The sequence below is a fragment of the Danio rerio genome, chromosome 18 (assembly GCF_052040795.2).
Source record: "Danio rerio strain M-AB ecotype USA chromosome 18, GRCz13ab, whole genome shotgun sequence".
Lineage (NCBI taxonomy): Eukaryota > Metazoa > Chordata > Actinopteri > Cypriniformes > Danionidae > Danio > Danio rerio.
The window spans coordinates 49,958,532-49,981,746 of record NC_141038.1 but is presented as its reverse complement, the minus strand read 5'-3'; the positions used below and the strand labels follow the sequence as shown (position 1 = coordinate 49,981,746).

Below are 23,215 nucleotides of genomic sequence, written 5' to 3'. Positions count from 1 at the left end.
AGGCAAATAGTTTTAATAGTCAAAACCAAAAATATTTAGGCAAAATATCTGATCTCTTAAAATAAAAAATCATTTTCGCATGTGTTGTTGTTGTACTGACCTTAAGTGGCGAGCACATGGTTTCCTTAACCATTTACAAAAGTCATTGGGTGCGCTATGTTTTCTGCGGTAACTAGTCTACTGCTATTACTGAAATGTGTATATTCTATACAATGTATGAAGCAGATTGGTTTGTTCTACTTGCATGAGTCGCGGTGCACGTGTCGCATTCAGAAACGTTGGGACTAGTTGGGACTAGTAGGGGCTAGTTTTCAACTAGATGCGCATGGAAAATGCACAAAAGTCACATGTGCAATGCTTGCACAGCATGTGCGTGTCGCTGTCAGACTTGAAATGACAAACTTGCACCAAAAGCTTATTGGCATTGCTTCCAAGGCACATGCTCAGCAGCCACATTTTAATAAAGCTATAGCCTTCATACTAAAACTTCATACTTAATCTTTTTTTTTTTTTTAATTAATTATTGATAATGGTATTCGCTCAATAAATATCGATACCAATTTTATTGCCCAGCCCTAATGTGTCTATTAGATACAAAATATGAAGCTGATTTGTCAGTCCTTGTCACGTGACTCGGAGTGTGCTCGCAGCATATTGCGCGCATATTGGGAGCGCCCGCCTCCATTGAAAATAGCTTGCTCTTGGAAAAAATGCAATATGTGAACAAAGATGCCGTCATTTGCAAATCCAGCAGTTCAACTTCTTTCACAGACATGCTGAATTCACCTAATTTGTTGACAGTTGGGTTGCGGATCCATTCCTTGGCAGTTCTCAGTTCCTTCACTGGGTGTTTTCCCCTTCGCAAAGAAACTTTCCATAGCATCTGCTTTTTGCTAGCATGTGGTTTAAATTTTGGCGCTCAAGTGACCGAGATATAACATGAAGAATACAGTTGTTTACAATAGTATAAGAATACAATAGTTAAAACTCAGATAATAAATAAAACTTAAATAATTAATGATTTCTTGTGCAACCTGGTACCAATTGATCCACTGACCGGTATCGGTTCGCAGCCCGGGGGTTGGGGACCACTGCCCTAAAGTGTGTATGTAAAGTTTCAGCCCAAATACCACACAAATAATGTTTTATAACTCTTTGAAACTGCCTCTTTTAGGCTTTGATCCTAATTGTGAGGATTTGGCGACTGTCGCTTTAAATTCAAATGAGATTGTGCTCTTTTCAAAAGTGGGGCGGAGCTAAAAAACACCTATGTGTCAGCATAGCGGCAAAACCGGAATAACATTCAATCAGGGCTGTTTATGCTAATGAGGGAGATCTAGTCACTAATGGGCGGGGCTTTCTCCCTCTGACACGTACAAAAGGAGAATGTCAGTCAAAGTGTTTAAACCTTTTATAAAAGTGATTTTTGCGTAATAGCTCCACTTTAATAACACCAAATGTGTAATTGGGCCTTTAAAATCTAAGGGGGACACCTTAAAATTCAAGCAGGAACCAGAGTTAAAACAAACTAGTTTTAAAAACGTTGGCTTAATAGTGTTCCGGGTGTCTACAAATGTCCCTGAAGATGAGTGGAGACTGTGAACTCGAGGCTTTGTAGTCGAATTGTGGAAGTCATTAAGCGAAGGCCTTTGGCAGCAGTGAAGGCCAAGAAAACAGTGTTTTGAATTGTTGCAGATATTGGCAGGCATCGTGAAGACTGTTGCGTTTCACTCCAAAATACTCCTTTAAGAGCGGAGACTCTGTTTATATGATTCTGACCTATATTTCGGAGTCCAGAACTGCCGAGGAATGTTGCCAGAAGTCAGCTAAATCTGCGCGCATATGAAATATGAGGCTTGTCAGATGTAATCAAGCTGATAGCCGCCAGAGATCTGCCTGAACCGTTTCCATTGTCTCCAACTCTTGTGTTTTTCTCTTTCTGTCTCTCTGTGTGAGTGATATATGAACGACCAGAGACTCGCATGCTCTTGTTAAAGTCATCACTGCAAGACAGAGCCACAAACGCCGGTATAATGTGTTAAACACTGAGTCCATCTCTCATACACACACACACACACACACAGCATGCCATGGGCACACATTTACACATGGTTCAATTAGTTCAGCTCTGATAAATGATTCTGCTGCTCTTTCATGAACACTCACATTAACATTGAGTGCAATTTGAGTTGTTCAGCTCGTGTTATTAGTTATTTTGGTGTATGTTGTAGAGCCCAGAAGAAGGCTGGATTTCTTCGCAATAGCTCTTATCTGTATGTACTTTTTGCAGATACTTTCAGTGATAATTTGTATTATTATTAGTGCTTGTGCAACATATTTGTTTCACTAACTAAGGTAAAGCACAACAAAACATCCCATTTCGGTGTCTGCACAGGGTGTCCGCTGGGTTTTAAAAAGACTTAAAATGCCTTAAATCTCAAAAATCTAAATTTTGGGGCTTAAAAAGTCTTAAATTTACTGAAATATTGTGTTGTAGGTCTTAAATCTTTTTTTTTAAACAGTTCTTAATTTTCCTTTGTTCATGTATTCCTACCTAGTCTGGCCAACAGCCATACAATCACCAACAATCCATCTCAATAACTTTTTTTTTTTAAGAAGATTATTTTTAACTCTATTTACCAATTTCTTTCCTTACAATAACATTTGTTTACAAGTGCTCTATGTATTTAATAATAACAATAATAATTTCTTACACACACACACACACACATATATATATATATATATATACATATATATATATATATATATATATATATATATATATATATATATATATATATATATATAACAAAATAACTAACAATAATGGTTAAAAAATTAGTAGCCCAAGTTTATATGTTAGAGGGAAATACTAAATAAATTTGTCAAAAATAGCAAAAATCAAGAGGAATAAATATATCTGTTTAATAAATCGGATTTGTTCAAATGCACCAATGTATAGTACCTATATTCACTGAGAAATTGATAGAAATATAGATTTTCAAAATAGGGTGTACTCAAATGCTGAACACTGTATTTATTACTACATTATTTAATTTAATCCTTTTTCTTTTTTTTTTCATTTCTTTTTTTTTTCATGCCAGAAAATGTTGTGTCGACTTCAGTTGATTTGACCCATTTTAATACTCGTGCTGATGACGCAAATGTGCCAAATAATGGGACTCATTCTTAAATTAGGACCTAGTAAGGAAATCAGTTGTGAAAAGTTGATTCCCAACCATGTTCTAGAGTCCCCAGATCAGTAATCAGTACACATTTTGGACATTTCTCTTAAAATTCATGCAGATTAAAAAAAAAAAAAACATTTTAATGGGGATGGTTTACCCAAAACTAAAAATTCTATCATCATTTATTTGAACACAGGTTATTTTGAAGAAACCTGTTACCACTGACTTCCATAGTAAGAAAAACAAATACTATAGAAGTCAGTGGTTTGAAAAAAGTCAGAAAACTTTCACACAAACAAAAAAAAAAGTCATAAAGGGACAACTTGAGGCAGAGTAAATGGTGAGTAACTATTCATTTTAGGTGAACTATCGCTTTAAATTTGCTAATGTCAGAGTGACATTGAGTTTCAGACAAGACCCTAAAGACTGGGCATCAGTAGTTCAGGTGTGGAAGTCATTAAGCAGCCGTTTGGCCAAGAACTGTGTTTTCAATCCAATTGTTGCAGATATTGGCAGGCAGCGTGAAGACCTCAGCAGAGAGATAATGGAAGAAACATTTTCAAGGTTCAAAATAAGTATCAGTTTGGTTTGATTGGAGATGAAGATCATTAACCCTGTAATCAGAGAAGAAACCATTTGTACAGAAAGATTTGAGCTGGGGTTGGGTGATTAGTCGAAGGCCATTTTCATGCACATTTTGTTAGTGTTGCACACCATAGAGAAGGTGCACAACACAAAAGCCAGGACAAAGAAAATCTGAAATAACAAATTTATTATGGTTTGAGTTTGAGTAAACCTCCAGCACGTCCTTTCAGATGAAGCAGCATTTACTACACAGAGCCATAGTACACTTATGCAAAATCGGTTTCAAATGCAGAATTGGTTTAATTGGTTGATTTATAGTGCATCTGGAAAGTACAATGTAAAAAAAAAAAGAAAAATCCAGCAGCTGGGGTGGCGGAAGAAAAAGTTAAATAACGGCCATTAAATTTGAGAAATTTCCTTTATAATAATATCATTTTACTTTATTTTTCATTTATTTTACAGTAAACTTCTGTAATTTAATGGCCATTATTTTACAATTGTTTGTCCGGCATTCCAGCTGCTAGAAATAAACCGTAAAATTACGGATTTTCTTCACAGTGTATTGATAGCGCTTCACTTTTTCCACATTTTTTTTATGTTATAGCCATATTTAAAAATGGAATAAATTCATTTATTTCCTCAACATTCTACCCTAACAATCTACCCTATAATACCCTATAATGGTAATATAAACCATGAGTTTTTGTAATTGTTTCAAATTTATTAAAAATTAAAAGGCTGAAAAATCACATATACATCAGTATTCACAGCCTTTGCTGTGAAGCTCTAAATTGAGCTCAGGTACTTTCTGTTTCCACTGATCATTCTTGAGATGTTTCAGCAGCTTCATTGGAGTTCACCTGTGGTCAATTCAGCTGATTGGACATGATTTGAAAAGGCAAACACCTGTCTATATAAGGGTCCAGGGTTGACAGTGCATGCTAAAGCACAAACCAAGCATGAGGACAAAGGAATTGTCTGTAGACCTCAGGGACAGGATTGTCTCAAGGCACAAGGCTGGGAAAGGTTACAGAAACATTTCTGCTGCTCTAAATACCAATGAGCACAGTGTCCTCCATCATCCGTAAGTGGAAGATGTTTGGAAGCACCAGGACTCTTCCTAGAGCTCTCCGGACATCTAAACTGAGTGATCGGGGGAGAAGAGTCCTAGTCAGGCAGGTGATCAATAATATAATCCATATAATCAATAATCCGATGGTCACTCTGTCTCAGCGTTCTTCTGTGGAGAGAGGAGAACCTTACAGAAGGACAACCATCTGTGCAGCAATCCACCAATTAGGCCTGTATGGTAGAGAGGCCAGACGGAAGCCACTCCCCACCTGGAATTTGCCAAAAGGCATCTAAAAGATTCTCAGACCATAAGAAACCAAATTCTCTGGTCTGATGAGACTAAGATTGAACTCTTTGGAGTGAATGCCAGGCGTTACGTTTGGAGAAAACCAGGCAGCGCTCATCACCAGGCAAATACCATCTCTACAGTGAAGCATGGTGGTGGCAGCATCATGCTGTGGGGATGTTTTTCAGCAGCAGGAACTGGAAGACTAGTCAGGATAAAGGGAAAGATGAATGCAGCAATGCACAGAGACATCCTGAATGAAAACCTGCTTCAGAGTGCTCCTGACCTCAGACTGGGGCGACGGTTCATCTTCCAGCAGGACAATGACCCAAAGCCACCGCCAAAATATCAATGGAGTGGCTTCACAACAACTCGGTGAATGTCCTTGAGTGGCCCAGCCAGAGCCCAGACCCAAATCCTATTGAACATCTCTGGAGAGATCTGAAAAGGTCTGTACACAGTCGCTTCCCATCCAACCTGATAGAGCTTGAGAGGTACTGCAAAGAGGAATGAGCAAAAGACAGGTGTGCCAAGATTGTGACATAATATTTAAGAAGACTTGAGGCTGTAATTGCTGCCAAAGGTGCATCAACAAAGTATTAAGGAAAGAATACTTCTGTACATGTTTTTTATTTATAATAAATTTGAAACAATTTCAACAGTTCTTAGTTCACATTGTGATTATGGGGTATTGTGTGTAGAATTTTAAGGAAATAAATGGGTTTAATCTATTTTGGAATAAGACTGCAACTTAAAAAATGTGGAAAAAGTGAAGCACTATGAATACTTTCCGGATGCACTGTATATTAAGTAAATTAGATTTACTACTGATCACACAACTGTGCTTCCCTGATATGATGTTTCTGACAATCACTGCTCGTCTTACACAATATTGAAAAAATCTTGTATTGTGATATTTTATTATTCTGCGATAAATATTGCAATATGAATACATTTTCACAAGATGGTTTAAACAGCTCTATTTGATGGTTTTCTGGGGAGTCTAAAGGCTGATTTATACTTCTGAATCAAGCGCACACATAGCCCTCGCCGCTTCTAACGCACACCTCTCAAAAAATGTAACTACCTTGCAATGACGCATAGCGCACGCTATGTGATTGTACATTCGTTTTCACATTCTGATTCCAATACCTGATTATTAATAGTTAAAATGACTATAATTAAATGAAGTATATCTTAAGAATAAAATATCATGTGTTTGGAAGAGTGTACTTGCATTATGGTGATATTATATTGCCATTCTGATATTATGAGTGGCATAAAATGGCTTTAGGATGACAATAATATTGTTTATCTCAATATATTTCGGTGCAATATATCGTAAAATAAAAAATAGATATCATGACAGGCCTAGTTATTAGCATTCTTATGAATAGGGACAGTACAATAACACTAGTCCAGCTGAAAAAATATGCATTGTACTTGGAGGATCTAGCTTATGCTAATTCCCCTCTCTGGACTGGAGCACTTGTTTAGTTTGGCCACCACAAACAGAAGTGAAACCATTCCTGTTGATCTCTTTAGTTACAGAAACATGGAGTAAATGGAGAAGTGTGTGTCGAGGCGTCCTCAAATGAAGACTGAGCTCCGCAAATATCCGTCTGTTTCTCAGAAACCCTGTCTCTCTAGAGAAAACCCCTTCGCTCTGTAGGAGGCAAAGTTTGGAAAACAATCTCTCATTTCAGGAAGGGAAGCTCAGGGTCAACCTTCTGGTTGCTTGAATAATCAGTGATTTAGAAGTATTTTATTATGACTTTGCTGAATGACAGACAGATATGATTAAAGATCAAGGATGTGACAATGACGGCGTGTTTAAACACAAACATGTGCCGTTTTTAATGCTTTTTTTGTTGAATTAGGTGTAAATGGAGTCTGGATTAAACCATTAGCGAAGGCTTTTTGACATCCTGACTGAGAGTAAAAATGAAACGCACTGAAAATATTATGAATAAAATTCCAAATTTATTTCGACACCTCGTCCTCCCCTGAACAAACCTCTCTTTCGTTTTTTCTCTCTCCGCTTCTCTTTATTCTTTTATCCTCCGACCACAGGAATGTTTCTCTTTCTCTCAGAAAGTTGTAAAGTGCTGAATCTGGGCTTGGGGTGCGTTTATACATGTGGTGGCTTCTGTCGTTCACTGGCCTTTCATATTTCTTTTCGTTATTTTCTCTCTGTGCAAAATCTTCTGTCATTTGTGACTCCGATTGGGACTATATATAAAATTATAAAAATAATTTTAAGAAAGAATAATAATCCCATCAATCTAGTTACAGTACATGTCGAAGGTCAATGAATTCAAGCTAACTATTTATTGTTCTGTGTGTGACTAAAAGGTAGGCAATATCTATGTTTCCATCCAAATATATTACATAAATTTATGTGCAAAACTGGAATATTGTATAAAAGATGCAAATAAAGCAGCGTTTCCATCCAACGAGTCAAAGAGAACAAAATCGTCACTTCCTGATTGACTGGCACCAAATATCAACAGTAAAAACAGAATTTACCGTGGTAGAAGAAGCTGCGTCAATTATTTAATAAATGTACTTGCGCCTCAGAAGACCATGAACACGTGGGGGTGTTTGAAGCCATGAGACGCAGAGACTCTTGACACACTCCAGATGCTCGGAGGTAGCCTAAATATATACACTACTACTGAAACAGTTAAGGCATTTTAAAATGACTAAAACAACATTTAAGACGTGTTATAGTGTGCTCAGCCTGCTGGTTTGTCCATTCACACACATTTTCATCATCATATGAAGACCTTTTTTTAATGTACATACTGTAATTTGTTCAGTAAAAGTGTTTCCATCGTAGTTTATGCGCATATTTTCTATCGAATAAAAGTTTAATCTACTCAGTTATGCGTGGTTTTTATGCATATTTTCAAAAGTTATGTGCATCATGACGTTTCCATCAATCGTTTTTATGCACGTATCCAAAATTGGCATTAAAATAGGTGTGTGGAAATGTAAGGCTAAGGCGAGAAATACCACTTCATCTTTAAAAAAGGGGAGGAGACCGACAGAAACTCCGAGTTTAGAGAATAAAACCTGCTCCTGACCAGGTTAGGTTCACAGAGTAAGTTACTACAGTAACTGACTCTGAGTTAAAGTTAACTCTCTTTCAGAAACAGGCTTGACTTACCCTGCTTTCTTGAGTTTAACAAACCTGCCATTTTGAAACGGAAAACCCAGAGTTTCTCTCATTTCAGGGTTAAAATACTCTGAGTTTTCACTTAACCTCCTTTCTGAAACAGGCCCCTGGTTGTACAAAAACGTTTATAATTTGGTCAGTTTCATCAGAAACGGGTCATTCTCATTTTGTATTCATTTTACAGTGGGGAAAATAAGTATTGAATACATAATTTTTTTTTCGTGGGAATAATATTTCTAATAAGCTGTTGACATGGAATTAAAGCAGATTTAAATAAAAACTCAATACAATCATAAAAATAAAACAAAACAAGCAAAATCTGATAAATGACTTCTGTGTAATAACACTGAAATGACACAAGGAGAAAGTGCTGAACTTCTGAAATGTATTAAATACTTTATATAAAAACTTTTATTTTGTTTTTTGGTGATGGCAGCTTATTGACGTCTCTTACGTTACTTGCTCAGGTGTGAGTTTTTTTTAAAGGCTTCAACACATTGTAAATATTGATGCTCTGTGGGTCTCGTCCATCAAATCTGAGCTTTAATTTGTAATCTCTATTGGATTAAAGTCAGGTGATTGGGTAGGCCATTGTACAGGTTTTTCTGAAAGCATTTGAGAGTTTCCTTGGCTTGGTTTTAGATCGTCTTGCTGAAATGGTTTGATCCTCCTGCTAATGTAAATGTGGGACTGAAGCAGCTAATACTCCTTTACAATGAGGAAGGGCAGAGGGTTGCTGAAGAACTACTAAGAGATTTCAGCTGCTGTCTGGGCGTTCACTGTCTTTCTACACCTCCCTTTCTTCATGTTCAATTTTTCCCTGTGTCATTTCAATGTATTACGCATAACTTCATTTCTTAACTAATTCAATGTGTTATGCTTGCATATATGTATTTCTTTGGTAGCTATCAACATCCAGTGTAAATTTGAAGTCAACGACACCTTTAGAAATATGTTTTCTGAGAAACGTTTCTGTGACGTGTTCAATACCTATTTTCTCGGCTGTATATATAGACCTTTTTCTTGGCTTCTGCATGGAGGGCGCCATAGCGACCAGCGTCTTCCGGTAGAATGTTTAGAACTTCCGCTTACATCGTTTACAATAGGTAATTTGCGATTTCGAATTGGGTTTTAATAGCGATTTTAGTGGATTACGAAGTGTTTCTGTTACACACAACTTTGGAAGGTGTGTGTTAAAGCCGTTATAATCTGTCAGATGTGGTTCAGTGCGAGAGAAAAACATTCTCCTGGTTCACGTGACTCCCGTCAGAAATACAGTGTGTTTGTGTGTTCCCGGCCTGTCAGCTATTAGCATTATAGAGCAAACCAGATTACTGGCATGAAAGTTAACAGGTATGTAAGCCATGCAGTTTACAAAAGTGACCAATAATAGTCTGTTACTGATACTCTGCTCGCCGTTTATGTTTATGTAAGTGGGACAGTACAGTAGGATGTATGTGTGTGTGTGTGTGTGTGTGTGTGTGTGTGTGTGTGTGTGTGTGTGTGTGTGTGTGTGTGTGTGTGTGTGTGTGTGTGTGTGTGTGTGTGTGTGTGTGTGTGTGTGTGTGTGTGTTAAACATTTTGGTGAATTGCATTGACTGTTGACTTTATCGATGACGAGGCTTCATTTAAATGGCACAAGATGCCTTCTGACAACGAGGGGAAATGCATAACAGCAGTTGTTTTCCATCCCATTAGATCGCATTTTTTCATTGATCAGTCCAGGAGGTGGCGCTGATCGACATCAGTATTGGTTAAAATACCTTAAAAGCCATAAAAAAAGTAGATTAAAACGATCATTTCAAAGCTGTCCAAATGTGATCGTTTATACATGTCAGCTGTTGAGGAAGTTCTTAGCATTCTCCTTGCACATATACGCAAAGCATAATGGGTAATTTTGCGTTGTGAGAAAAAGGTCTATGTAGCACTCCAAATGTGAGTGGCCTAAGATTGAGACCGACGTCTGTGTAACATCACACAAGTCTGCCAAAAACTTCATGGAGTAACTTGGATATTTCTTCCAACCAATTCATTCATGCCTCCAGTTGTGGAAGTGGTGTTTTATAAGACTAAACAGGCACCTGTGAATCTGTGCGTGTGGAGATCATATAGGCTAATCTGAGCTGTTGTGTTTTTCAGCATTTACAGAGCATGCTGAAGACCAAACTGAATGTGCTGACGCTCCGGAAGGATCCGCTGCCGACAGTCATCTTTCATGAGCCTGAAGCCATCGAGCTGTGTTCAACCACACCGAACGCCAAGAACCGCACACATACAGGATACAAGGTAAAAATCACAGATATATGTCTTTAAGAGACACACAGGAGACCCTGCTCAATGAATTTAGATTCTGAGCAGTGTTTTTGATTCATTTTAGAGTAAAAAACTTGAATTAATCTGTTGGGGTAATTCTATAGTTGGTTCCATCATTACTGACACTCGTATTGTGTCTTTACAAATGTTTTGTTTAGTTTCTTTTCAGCTTATTTTGTCTAGTTTTATGCTTCATAGTTTTGTTTTGTTTCAGTTTGGTTTTGGTGGGTTTTTTGTTGTTTTTTTGTTTTCTGCATTTTGTTTTGATTCTATTCAGTTTGTTTTGTTTTGATGCTTTCTCAGTTTTGTTTTGTTTCAGTTTGCTTTATTTTGTTTTCTTTTGGTTTGGTTTTGGTAGGTCTTTTTTTTCAGTTTCAGTTAGTTTTAGTTTGTTTTGTTTTGGTTTGGTTTTGGTGCTTTTTGTTTTGTTTTGGTGTGTTTAATTTTGTTTTTAATGTTTGTTTTTTAGGTTTTGTTATTTATTTCCAGTTTGTTGTTCTGGTTGTTTCCGTTTGGTTTACTTTTGGTGATTTTCTTGTGTTGTTTTTTGATGTTTTAGTTTTTTTGGCATTTGTTTTGTTTCTTTTCAGATTCTTTTGTTTTTCTTTTCTGCTAATTTTGTTTTAGTTTGATTTTGTTTCAGTTCGTTTTGATTTTGTTTTGTTTCAGTTCCTTTGGTTTTGGTTTGGTTGGTGTTTTTGGGTTTTGTTATTTCTATATAGTGTTTTTTGTTTTACTTTTTTAAGGAGGGGTTAGTTCGTTTTGTTTGGTTTTGGTGTATTTTTTGGTGTTTTGGGGGTTTTCTTTTTTTATTAGTCTGGTTTGTTTTATGGGTTTTGTTTTGTTTCTTTTCAGTTCATTTAATTTTGGTTTGGTTTTGTTTTTGTTTCAGTTCGTTTTGGCTTGGTTTTGGTGTTTGTTGGTGTTTTTTTGGGGGGATTGTTTTGTTTCGTTTGGTTTTGTTTATTTGTTTGTTTGCTTGTTTGTTTTACATTGACATTAAGCTATTAACTTGTTACTTTAAGTCAGCTTAATACAAGTTGAAATGACCTGTCAAATTAATTTGATTTAATTAAAATTTAATGCAGAAATTAATTTAAAACAATCAGATTTGCTTTATACTTCTATTTATAAACCTTTAGAATGGCATTAATCTTTGGAATCACTTAACATAATGTTTGGTGAGGATGCCCTGTTTATCTGATGAAGATAAAATATTTCATTAGTAACAATACAAAAGTTCCACTATCACTATATGATAATGTTTCCAATAAAAACCATTCATCTATAAGCTACCTGTTCTTGTGCATCATTGTGGAGTTACATGCATGAATTGGATGGCAGAACAGCCGATTAATGCATAAGCTAAAAATATAGACAATCTCTCAAGGATACAGGCCTACTAAAGAATCTGTGGCGCTGTTGCGATGGAGACCACAGCTTCCATTCATCTGAAAATGCTGGCTAAGGCAAACACAGAGCGTCTCCTTCTCTATATATCTGCCTGTCTCTCATAATCCAGTGTTTCTCCCCTCTCCTCATGAAAGCTGTTGAGTTCGGCTCTTAATTCATGCCACATTTTGGACGTTTAAAGGAATGTACTGTGGGCACGATTTTTGAAACGGTATGCATATTTTCATCTGTGTGTTTTAACATGGACCTCCGAGAATATAAAGCATCTGGCCTGCCTGAAGCACACTCGACCACAAGCATTCCAGCATTTTTGTATGTAGACGGGGTTTTCAAATGATTCTCATTTTTCAGTGATGTCCAGTGCGGTGTTTCAGAAAGAAGCACCTCATCATCCATTGAGGCCCTTTGATTATGTAACAGACTCAACAAAGCCAGTCTATACGCTGTTTCCATGGCGATCAGCCCTGCTTTGAGTGTGTGTGTGTGTGTGTGTGTGTGTGTGTGTGCGTTTGTGTGTGTACTTCACAAAAATAGGATAAATTCTGAGAATTTTTGTGGGGTTCAGCCTTCGGTCTGTAAAAATGCAAGCAGGTTTTCTGTAAGAGGTTTGTTTAGGGGTTGGTTTGGGTTCAGGGATAGAAAATATTTAAAAAAAAAAACAGTAGAAGTCTACAAAAATTCCCCACAATTAACACAAAAATGTGTGTTTGTACTCATAAAGGTCATAAATGTGTATAATGACATGGGTAATGACTTAGTTGTGCTCTGTTAATGCATTATGTCTATGGAGCATCTTCGCAAGTTGTGTGTTTGTGTGTGTGCATGTGTGTGCGTGTTCAGAGATAGAAAGCATTGTAAAGTCTATAGAAATTCACCACAAAAACTGTGTTTGTAATTGTTTAGGTTGTATATGGGGACATAAATGTCTATAATGACATGAGCATGACTTAGTTGTCCTTTATTAATGTGGTTTACGAGGACAAAAATTATTTAAGGCTTGAAAATGATACTTATTTGACATTGGGATAGTGGGGCAAGGCCATATTTTAGGCTGTTTTTGCAGTATAAAGGCAATATGAGCATCTTTGTAAGACGTATACGTGTGAGTGTGTATTTGTGCATGCTGTGTGTATTTGTATGTGCACTGGGATAGAGTGCATTGTTTGGTCGGAATTAAAAAAACAATCAAAGTCTGTAGAAATTCCCCACAATTCACACAAAAATGTGCGTTTGTTCTTGTTTATGGGGACATAAAAGTCTATAATGACATGAGTATGACTTGGTTGTGCTCTATTAATGTGGTTTATGAGGACACAGATCATTTAAGGCTTAAAAATAATACTTAATAGGGTATTTTGACATTGGGACAGTTGGGTAAGGCCATATTTTAAGCTGTTTCTGCACTATAAAATACATCATGCCTATGGAGCATCCTTGTAAACCTTATATGCGTGCATGCATGCATGTGTGTGTGTGTGTAAGTGATAGAAAGTACTGTTTGGTTGGTATTAAAAAAAATAATAATAGAAGTCTATAGAAATTCCTCACAATTTACACAAAAATGTGTGTTTGTTCTTGTTTATGGGGACATAAAAGTCTATAATGACACGGGAATGACTTGGTTGTGCTCTCTTAATGTGGTTTATGAGGACAAAAATTATTTAAGGCTTGAAAATGATACTTAATAGGGTATTTTGACATTGGGACAGTGGGGTAAGGCCATATTTTAAGCTGTTTTTGTAGGATAAAATTTGCATTATGTTTATGGAGCATCCTTGTAAACCTTAAATACTTGCATGTCTGCGTGTGTTCAGGGATAGAAAGTACTGTTTGGTCAGTATTTAAAAAAAGAAAGAAAAATAGAAGCCCAAAGAACATTTGGACAATGGGACAAGGCCATATTTTAATCAGTTTTTCTGTTTAAAAAGGATATTCCCCACTGAAAGTGTGTGTTTGTACTTGTTTATATTGTTTATGAGGACATAAAAGTGTATAATGACATGAGTATTACTTAGTTGTGGTCTATCAATGTGGTTTACGAGGACAATAATAAAATATTGAATAGGGTATTTTTACATTGGGACAGTCGTGTATATGCGTGTGTATACATGTGCATATCTGCATGTGCATTTTTGTGCGTGTGTTTGTATACATGTGCATGTGCTTGTGTGTGTGTGTGTGTATACCTGTGCTCTGTCAAGGTTTTGGATGATTTGGACAGCTGTGATTGAATGACAGATGTTGTCCGTGTGTGTGTGTGTGTGTGTGTGTGTCTGTGTGTGTTGTTGAGTGTCAGTAAGTGTGGTTTCTGTATTGATCTCCTCATAACTGTGAGGGATTGTGGGATTGGCCGCTCTTTGATCAGGGTCGCTTATGGGTTTAAACTGTCACCACAATCCAGCATAAACACATTCTTCCTCTGCCCTGATGTCTCTGTCTGACTCTCAAAGAGATGAATGTGTATTTTGAGGGATTCACGATCCCGCTACAGGAACCATGAGGGTGAGTTTATACAGTAGTGTAATATTTGTTTAGTGCAGCATATACAGTGGGGGAAATAAGTATTCAACGGGTCACCATTTTTGAAGCTTAAAGACGCCTCTCATGTGGAGAATGAAGTCACATGCATTGCTCAGGTGTGAATTTTTCACAAACTTCAACAGAGGGTAGAAATCTTGATGGTTCTGTGGGTCTCGTCGATCAAATCGGATCTTTATTTTGTATTCTCTATTGGATTCAGCTCAGGTGTTTGGCTGGGCCATTCTGAAGCTTGATTTTCTAAAAGCATTTCAGTGTTTCCTTGGCTGTGTTTTGGATCATTGTCTTGCTGAAATGTCCACTCTAGTTTCATCTTCATCCTCCTAATGTAGATGTTGGACTGAAGCAGCTCATATTCATTTACGCTGAGGAAGGGCAGAGGGTTGCTGAAGAACTACTGGGAGATTTCAGCTGCTGTCTGGTCTTTCACTGCCTTTCTACACCTCCCTTTCTTCATGTGTTCACTACTTTTTTTCCTCTTTCCTTTTTTTCCAGTCAACAGCATCTTAAGAAATATGTTTTCTGTGAAAAATGGTGAAGTGTTGAATACTTATTTCCCCCACTGTATATACTCATACTGGATAATGGTAGCTTATTATTTTATATAACGTCAACAGCAATGTAATAATGCCAAATACCTGCCATTTTAAATGTGGCAGAGTGAAAGCATGAGTCCAACACTATTCATAATTCAGCTTCAGCATCATGATTCTTTGTGTTCATCATTGCTTTATACTTTAAGGATTATGACCAAGTAAATATATATATATATATATATATATATATATATATATATATATATATATATATATATATATATATATATATATATATATATATATATATATATAATATTTATATATATAATATTTATATATATATATATATATATAATATTTATATATATATATAATATTTATATATATATATATATATATATATATATATATATATATATATATAATATTTATATATATATATATATAATATTTATATATATATATATATAATATTTATATATATATATATATATATATATATATATATATATATATATATATATATATATATATATATATATATATATATAATATTTATATATATATATATAATATATATATATATATATATATATATATATATATATATATATATTAATACAAACCAAATTAAGCACATTTGAAGCATCAATAATAATAATAAACTATCAACTACTTTATTTGGATTTAATGTCTTCGTTAACCGGAAGCTGCTGAAAGAAATTTACTTCAGTTTGTTTATGTACCTCCAACTGAATCAGAATATTAAGTGGGGGGCGGGGCTTTCTTTTTGCACGTCATTCCCTTGTAGAAAACAGTGAGTATATTTACATGGACACCAATAATCCAATTTTCATACGATTAAGACAAAACTCTGATTAAGTGTCCACCTTGTAAACAGAAATTTTTGATTAATCTAATTAAGATCATGATCTGCACCTGCCGAGTCAGTGAAGCTTGACCACAGACACACCTATCAAGTGCAGAGTTTGTTTTTTTCCCCATACAGCGTGCGGTATGAAACGCCATTAAAACAACACTCCTCCAGCAGTTTGTACTCTCATCCAATATCTCATTTGTCTCAAGCCTGATTTATACTTCTGCATCAGGTGACCGGCGTAACTCATGGCGCATGCAACACGCGTGGCTGTGCATTTATACTTCTGCGCGCTGTCTCTGTTGGTCTGCATTAACACTTCTGAAACGCTAGTTGGCAGTGAGGTGTTGATGTTCCTCTGTGTCGAGTTTCTTCTCTGCTTTTTTGCTTTTCCTGAACACTTCCGGAATGTATAAGTAGCTCAAACTCGCTCATTTTGAGGCAGGAACCGGCGGACGTGCAAAAACTTTAACTATGAGGTAAACACAAAACAAAACTTTCCATCCGGAGCTCCTTCACGGAACTCCACACTTGTAAACAATCGCTCGCGCCATTCGCGCGGCTCTCGGCCCCGCCCAGACTCGTCAGAGCTACCAAGCCGACCAATCACAGAGCTGACGATACGCGTCGTTGCGACGTGTAGTTACATTTTTTGAGAGGTGCACGTCAGTGACGGCGATGGCCACGGCGAAGGGCTATGCGTCAGCGCCGTAGCATATGCCGGCGTTTGACGCAGAAGTATAAATCAGCCTTCAGGGGCATGAATGAAATGTTCCTAAATGAAAGTGAAAGTGCCGAACTGCAATTAAAGTCGAACAGTTAAAAATGAAACACCCGCATTTTAATAAAACTGTAGTGCTTCATACCGAAACTTTATACCAAACTTTTTTTTATCGTTATTGATAATGGTGTATGGTCAATAAATACAGATACCTTCTTTATCAGCCAGCCCTAAAGCTGCCTTTCCACTGCACATGACATTTGGACACGACTGTCGGAATACGCCACCTTGTGGCAGTCGCACAGAATTTTCAGTGAACCATGAAAGAGAGGCAGTTCTCGCTATGGCTGAAATAAAGAAGTGCAAAAACAAGAGCCTTTATTCGTCGTGCGTTCACCATGGTTGAATGAATAAATACTGAAACTCATAGACTGCTAAAAATATTGGAGGAAATGTGGAGACAACATTTAAAAAATCATATTTTTTATAACTCATTTATTAATAGAGATGTATTTTTAAATAGACTTTTTCCTGATATAAACAATAACTAATGAAACTACTATTTCTCATCTCGTGTGCTCGGACTTACTTGGACAACACTGAAACACATCACATCCTGTCAGCCGGTCGCATACGGTCTAGTCACAGAAGTTCAAATAATTCAACGGATCCGCAGCTCGATTCGCATCCGAATTTTCCGCATACAGAGATGATCGAAACCCCAAACAGCTCCCGTCTACTCTCCATTGGAAATGAATGACTTCCGGTCTGTCGCTTGTCGTTTGTTGTGTGCAGTGGAAAGGAGGCTAAACTTGCTGTATCTGGAGTTTCCGAGAGGGTTGTACTCCCAGTACTGGGTTATGGCAGGAAGGGCATTATCTAAATAAAACAATTGTTTAAAAAAAAATTGGCGGTTCATTCCGCAGTGGCAACACACGGCAATAAGCCGAAGGAGACTAAGAGAGTGTATCTTTACACTCCTACTTTAGAATCTCCCCTGTGGTTTGGTATTTTTTGAAGTTTGTAAAGATCAATCTACCAGTGAGGAACGGTTAACGAGAAGGTTCTGGAAAGTGATTTTGTGCTTCACTGTTATAGTAATATACTAGTTTCTTACTGACCTCAGGCTTCTGAAAGGGATTTTCACTCATTCATTCCTTTTCCTTCGGCTTAGTTCCTTTATTCATCAGTGGTCACCACAGTGGAATGAACCACCAACTTATCCAGCGTATGTTTTACGCAGCGGGTGCCCTTCCAGTTGCTACCCAGTACTGGTACTGGAAATCGGAGCACCCGGAGGAAACCCACGCCAACACAGGGAGAACATGCAAACTCCACACAGAAATGCCAACTGACCCAGCCGGGATTCGAATCAGCGATCTTCTTGCTGTGAGGCGACAGTGCTAACCATTGAGCCACCGAGGTTTTCAAAACACATTAGTCCAGCATTAGAATTTCAATTCTGACAAATTAAAAATAATAAATAAACGTAACAACACCCCATTCTGAGCTTGTGCAGCTACTGTCATCTGTGTTCACTTCTGGACTTCAGCAGTGTTATGCAGAGGGTGACTCACAGCCTGTGTGTGTGCGCGCGCGCACTAGCGACTCATCATTCACCATGTCTCTGTTTCTGTGAGAATGTGTGTGTATGTCTGTGTATGTTAGTTCTGTATGTTTGTGAAAGCCTGCATTATGGAGTCAGAGGTGAAAGATTCATTCTGTGAGCTCAGCGTGTACAAAGTCTGGTCTGTGTGCTGTTTACACACATTCTGTTCACAAGCACACACACACACACACACACACAAACCATATGGAGTCAACACTTTCCCTCAGAGCAAACTTTCTCTGGTTTTAGCGCACAGACTCCCTTTGACATGTGTGTGTTTGACTGTGCTTGTGGCCTCAGCTGTGTTTGGGACACTTGAACCTCTCGCTCCGCATCAGGCAGGATCATTAACGTCTCGCTCCGGAATGTGGAGCTGCCGAAGAATTTGCTTTTGCTGAATTATACATGGAGATTCTTGAGGGCCTGTAAGATTGTAGTTCACCACACTGCCACCTGCTGGACATGTGAGTCTGGTAGAGCAAGTTAAGCAGAGATGGACAGGGTGTCTGCTGGGTCCTAAAATGTCTTAAATCTGCTGAAATTTTGACTTGTAGTTCCTAAATAATTGTAAACCGGTCTTAATTTTCCTGTGTAATGCTACCCAACACGCATCCAATCACCAAGAATCCATCTCAATAGAACTTTTAACAGAACTTTCTTTTTAACTCTATTTACTGATATGGTTAAATCATCGTCCTTACAGTAATATTCATTTTAAAGTTCTCCGTGTATTTATAGTCCAGATGTGGTGAGGACACTGATCTAGACAGACTGTTGTGCATGCATTTAGTTTCTTGTAGATATTAAATATATATATATATATGAGCAATATCTCATGAGTAGCAGTGTGATATGACCGTATATAATGGCTGTGCCTTAGCGTCCCACCAGTGCTGATATACAGCCATATTGCACTGCTACGAGTGTGATATTGCATTTATACAACAGTTCGATGGCACAATCGTGTATATAAATAAGAAAATCAAACACAGAGAGGCTAAAACCCTTTTTTATTAGGAACTACTTTCTTCCGCCATAAATTCACATCTGCAGCTGACATCAGAACAGCAGAAGCCGTTTCTAATTCACCAACGTCACTTTAGAGCTAGTGTTTAAATGACTCTCTATAGTGTAATGACAAAACAGCTGATTTTGCTCACACTTTAAGATTATTAGGCTGAACATGACATGAAATGCCATCCATCTACAGAGATATCTTCTTACAGTGTTACAGTCTACAGTATTTCTCTGTTGCAATCTGGATATCACAATAATTAACCCCAAAAAAGCAACGCAATCACTACCAGACTGCTGTTGTGTTTGCGGTAAGGAAAAACGCTAAACACATGCAGACTTTGCTTCTTTCTGTCTGCCAACACAACACACATTCCTGATATGCGAGCAAATCGGTATAAATACAGCACTAGAACATACAAAAGAGAGAGATCGACTTAGAATATCACTCACCAGCATACCTGCTAACATGTCTTTGAAAATCCAGGAGACCGGGGGCAGGGGGTGTTTGGAGTCTCTAAATAACACTTTTGAGAACCGGATAGGATGCAGTGGGCATTGGGCAGCCGCTGCGTTTGGGTACTAGACCAAAGTTGGCAACCCGGGGGTGTTTACAGACTGTAGCAAAGAGAGAGGGTGAAATTACGGGAATTTTCCGAAAGAAATAAAAAATGGGATTGTTGCGGGAGATTGGTCTGAAATACGGGAAAAAAAGAGTGTTGGCAGGTATGCGTACCAGTTTAATAATGATTTGATCTGCTGTAATTTAAAATCAGACTGTTATAATCTTCTGAGCGTAAAAGCTTATTATACGCTTCTGTCGCCATCTTGTGGATAGAAAACGTCAACCGTCTTTGGTCTACTCTATGGCAGGCTAATGGCCGCCAACGAGCTCAACGAACTTCATTCGTAATGGTCCTAAGGTCTTAAAGAGGTCTTAAAAAGCCTGACTTTGTGAAACCTGTAGAAACCCTGGATGGAAAAATACCAAATTTAAAAAAATTAACCCTAACCCGAATTAATATATTGGGGAAAAATATAAAATAAAAGTTTAATAAAAACAAAAATCAACTAAAAAATATAAAATGTAGTTGATATTTTGTAGTGTCATTCATTCATTTTTCTTCGGCTTAGTCCCTTAATTTATCAGAGGTCGCCACAGCGGTATGAACCACCAACTATTCCAGCAAATGTTTTACGCAGCGGATGCCCTTCCAGCTGCAACTCAGTTCTGGAAAACACCCATACACACATTCACACACACCATCATACACTACAGCCAATTTAGTTTGTTTAATTCACTTATATAGCACATGTGTTTGGATTGTGGGGGAAATCGGAGCACCCAAAGGAAACCCACACCAACTCTGTGAGAACATGCAAACTTCACACAGAAATGCCAACTGACCCAGCCGGGACTCGAACGGGCACTTCTTACTGTGAGGCGACATTGCTGACCACTGAGCCAAAGTGTCGCTTATTTTGTAGTTTGTATTTATTAAATCTTAAATAAACATTGAATTAAAAACAACAATTAATTTAAAAAAATGTAGATGATATTTCATAGTTTGTATTTTTGTTTAATGACTCATTTGATTTGATGTATTATCTCTCCGTTTCCAAAGATTATAGATGACTAAAGTCTTATTTTAATGCATATAACTGTTAAATTGACAAATGATCAAATACAAAATAGTAAAAACAATTTTTAATAATAAATAATTTAGTAAAGGGTGCTCCGCTTTTCCCTTCAGCCCAAAGACATCTGCTATTGGTGAATTGGGTAAGCTAAATTGTCCATAGTGTATGAGTGTGAATGGAACTGTATGGGTGTTTCCCAGTGATGGGTTGCAGCTGGAAGGGCATCCACTACATAAAACATGTGCTGGACAAGTTGGCGGTTCATTCCACCGTGGCGACCGCAGATTAATAAAAGGACTAAGCGAATAGAAAATAAACTAATGAATGAATAATTTAATTAAATATTTTATTGTGTAAACAATAAAATAATAAAAATATTGTGTAAATAATAAAAACTAATAAACAATATAAATGCACAAAGATATTGAATTTTTATCACCTGACTACAAATTATTCAAAAGCATTTATTTTTAGCTATAACACCACTCAGCCAGTATAAAATACTGAACTCATGAATCACACAAGCAGTGAGTAATTGTGTCCACATGTTGCGTAACTGAGTGGAACAAACAACATTGTTTCTCCATGTTCTCTGTGTAGTGTATGTGTGTGCGTACACTGTGTGGCAACCTAATATTTAATTGATTTACAAGTGTATTGCTGATGAATTGCACAATATCTGCGATGTGGAAGACGAGACATGAATGAATGAGTGCTGTGTGGCCGTCTAGACTCTGTACTGAATGAGCATCAATCTGATGGTTTCCCTATTTCCACCTGAGGTTTATTACACACACACACACACACACAGAAACACACATCACCAGGCTCATGTGAACAGACACTCTTTCTCACAACGCTGGCGTTTGTCATCTTACCACTGTGGAAAACACACAGCAGAAACGTGAAGAACAAGTATGGATTATTGTACAGGATAATTGTAACTAAAAAAATGGTTATGGTTTAAAGGGGCAGTATGTAAGTTTGACACACAGTGGTTGAACTAGGTATTGCACCCCTGGTTCAAAACACACGCAAGCGCAGGTTGCCAGATTAAGGACACCGACAGGAGCAGGGGTCTGTTCTTCGTAGGTGGATTACTCAGATATTGACGATTTGACATGATCCAGGATCGTTTAGTTCTTCAAAACTCATCTAAGAGTTGTTGTCATAGCAACAGTTCTAGTAGCTCAAACCTGATCGGGAGCAGGCTCGCAGTATTAGATCGGGTCATTTCAAGCAAAGATAATACTGAAAGTATGTACCAAATGCTGATGTTTTCTTACAGTAGTAGTTATATACACTTGGCAAAATAGTAAATCTAATTTTTTTAACTATATATATATATATATATATATATATATATATATATATATATATATATATATATATATATATATATATATATAAAGTAAAAAAAAATTTAAACTTATGCAATCTGCACTCCGAAATAAAGTACAAAGACTGCCACCTACTGGTTTAAAGAGAACATTTATTGATATGAACTTTTTAGTTAAAAACGCATACATGCACAATATTTAACTTTTTTTTTTTTTTTATAATTTTTTAAAAATAATTTATGCAGTCATACACGTGTTTTGACCGCTATACAAATGATTTAAATCGATTTAAATCATCAATTGATGCTTCGCAATAGTTACAAATTTTTTGATGCAAACTTTAATCAGTTATTCCTAACGCTGATTAAAAAAAACTTGAGTAGGCCTAGGCTACTATTATAAAGAAAATCTTCTCTAAATGTAGAACTAAATGCATTGATATGCATTCAAGTACATGATGAATACTCTTGACACATAAAAGTGTGAAGCCTGCAGCTTATGTGGAAAGTAATTTGCGCATCATGTTTAACAAACCGTTTACTGCTAATTTTATGTCATTTTGCTCACATGGATGATTGAGTATTAATCAGATGATGTCATTACGCTGCTGTGCCGTCAGCCAATCGTTGCATTGCTGATCATGATTTCGGGAATCGATAGATCTGTCCTTTACAACACACGCAGCGATTTCAGATCAGTTCATCCAGACATTTTAATCTGATTCGCGAACTTGTTTAAAGAACCAAACTAGCCAGAGATCAGTTATCAAGAATAAAAGATCCAGAATCTGATCTTAGCTGGTCAGGCTGGAAAGTGACCAGCTAAATCCAGCTAAAACAAGCTTGACCAGCCTGGTTTAAGCTGGACATAGCTGGTTCTGGTCATCTCCCAGCCTG

General features: G+C 37.0%; 1 protein-coding gene across 5 annotated transcripts in view; it reads left to right on the top strand.

Annotated features, from left to right (window-relative positions):
• Positions 1-23,215, top strand: part of pid1 (phosphotyrosine interaction domain containing 1) — a 55,238-nt gene that overhangs the window by 19,892 nt on the left and 12,131 nt on the right. For all 5 annotated transcript variants that reach the window (XR_015514298.1, XR_015514297.1, XR_015514296.1 and 2 more), the window contains exon 2: positions 10,454-10,600. Coding sequence is in view for 1 of the 5 variants with exons in the window: in NM_001013504.2 (NP_001013522.2) it covers positions 10,454-10,600 (147 nt within the window). In the remaining 4 variants the exon portion in view is untranslated. The remainder of the gene's footprint in view (positions 1-10,453; positions 10,601-23,215) is intronic.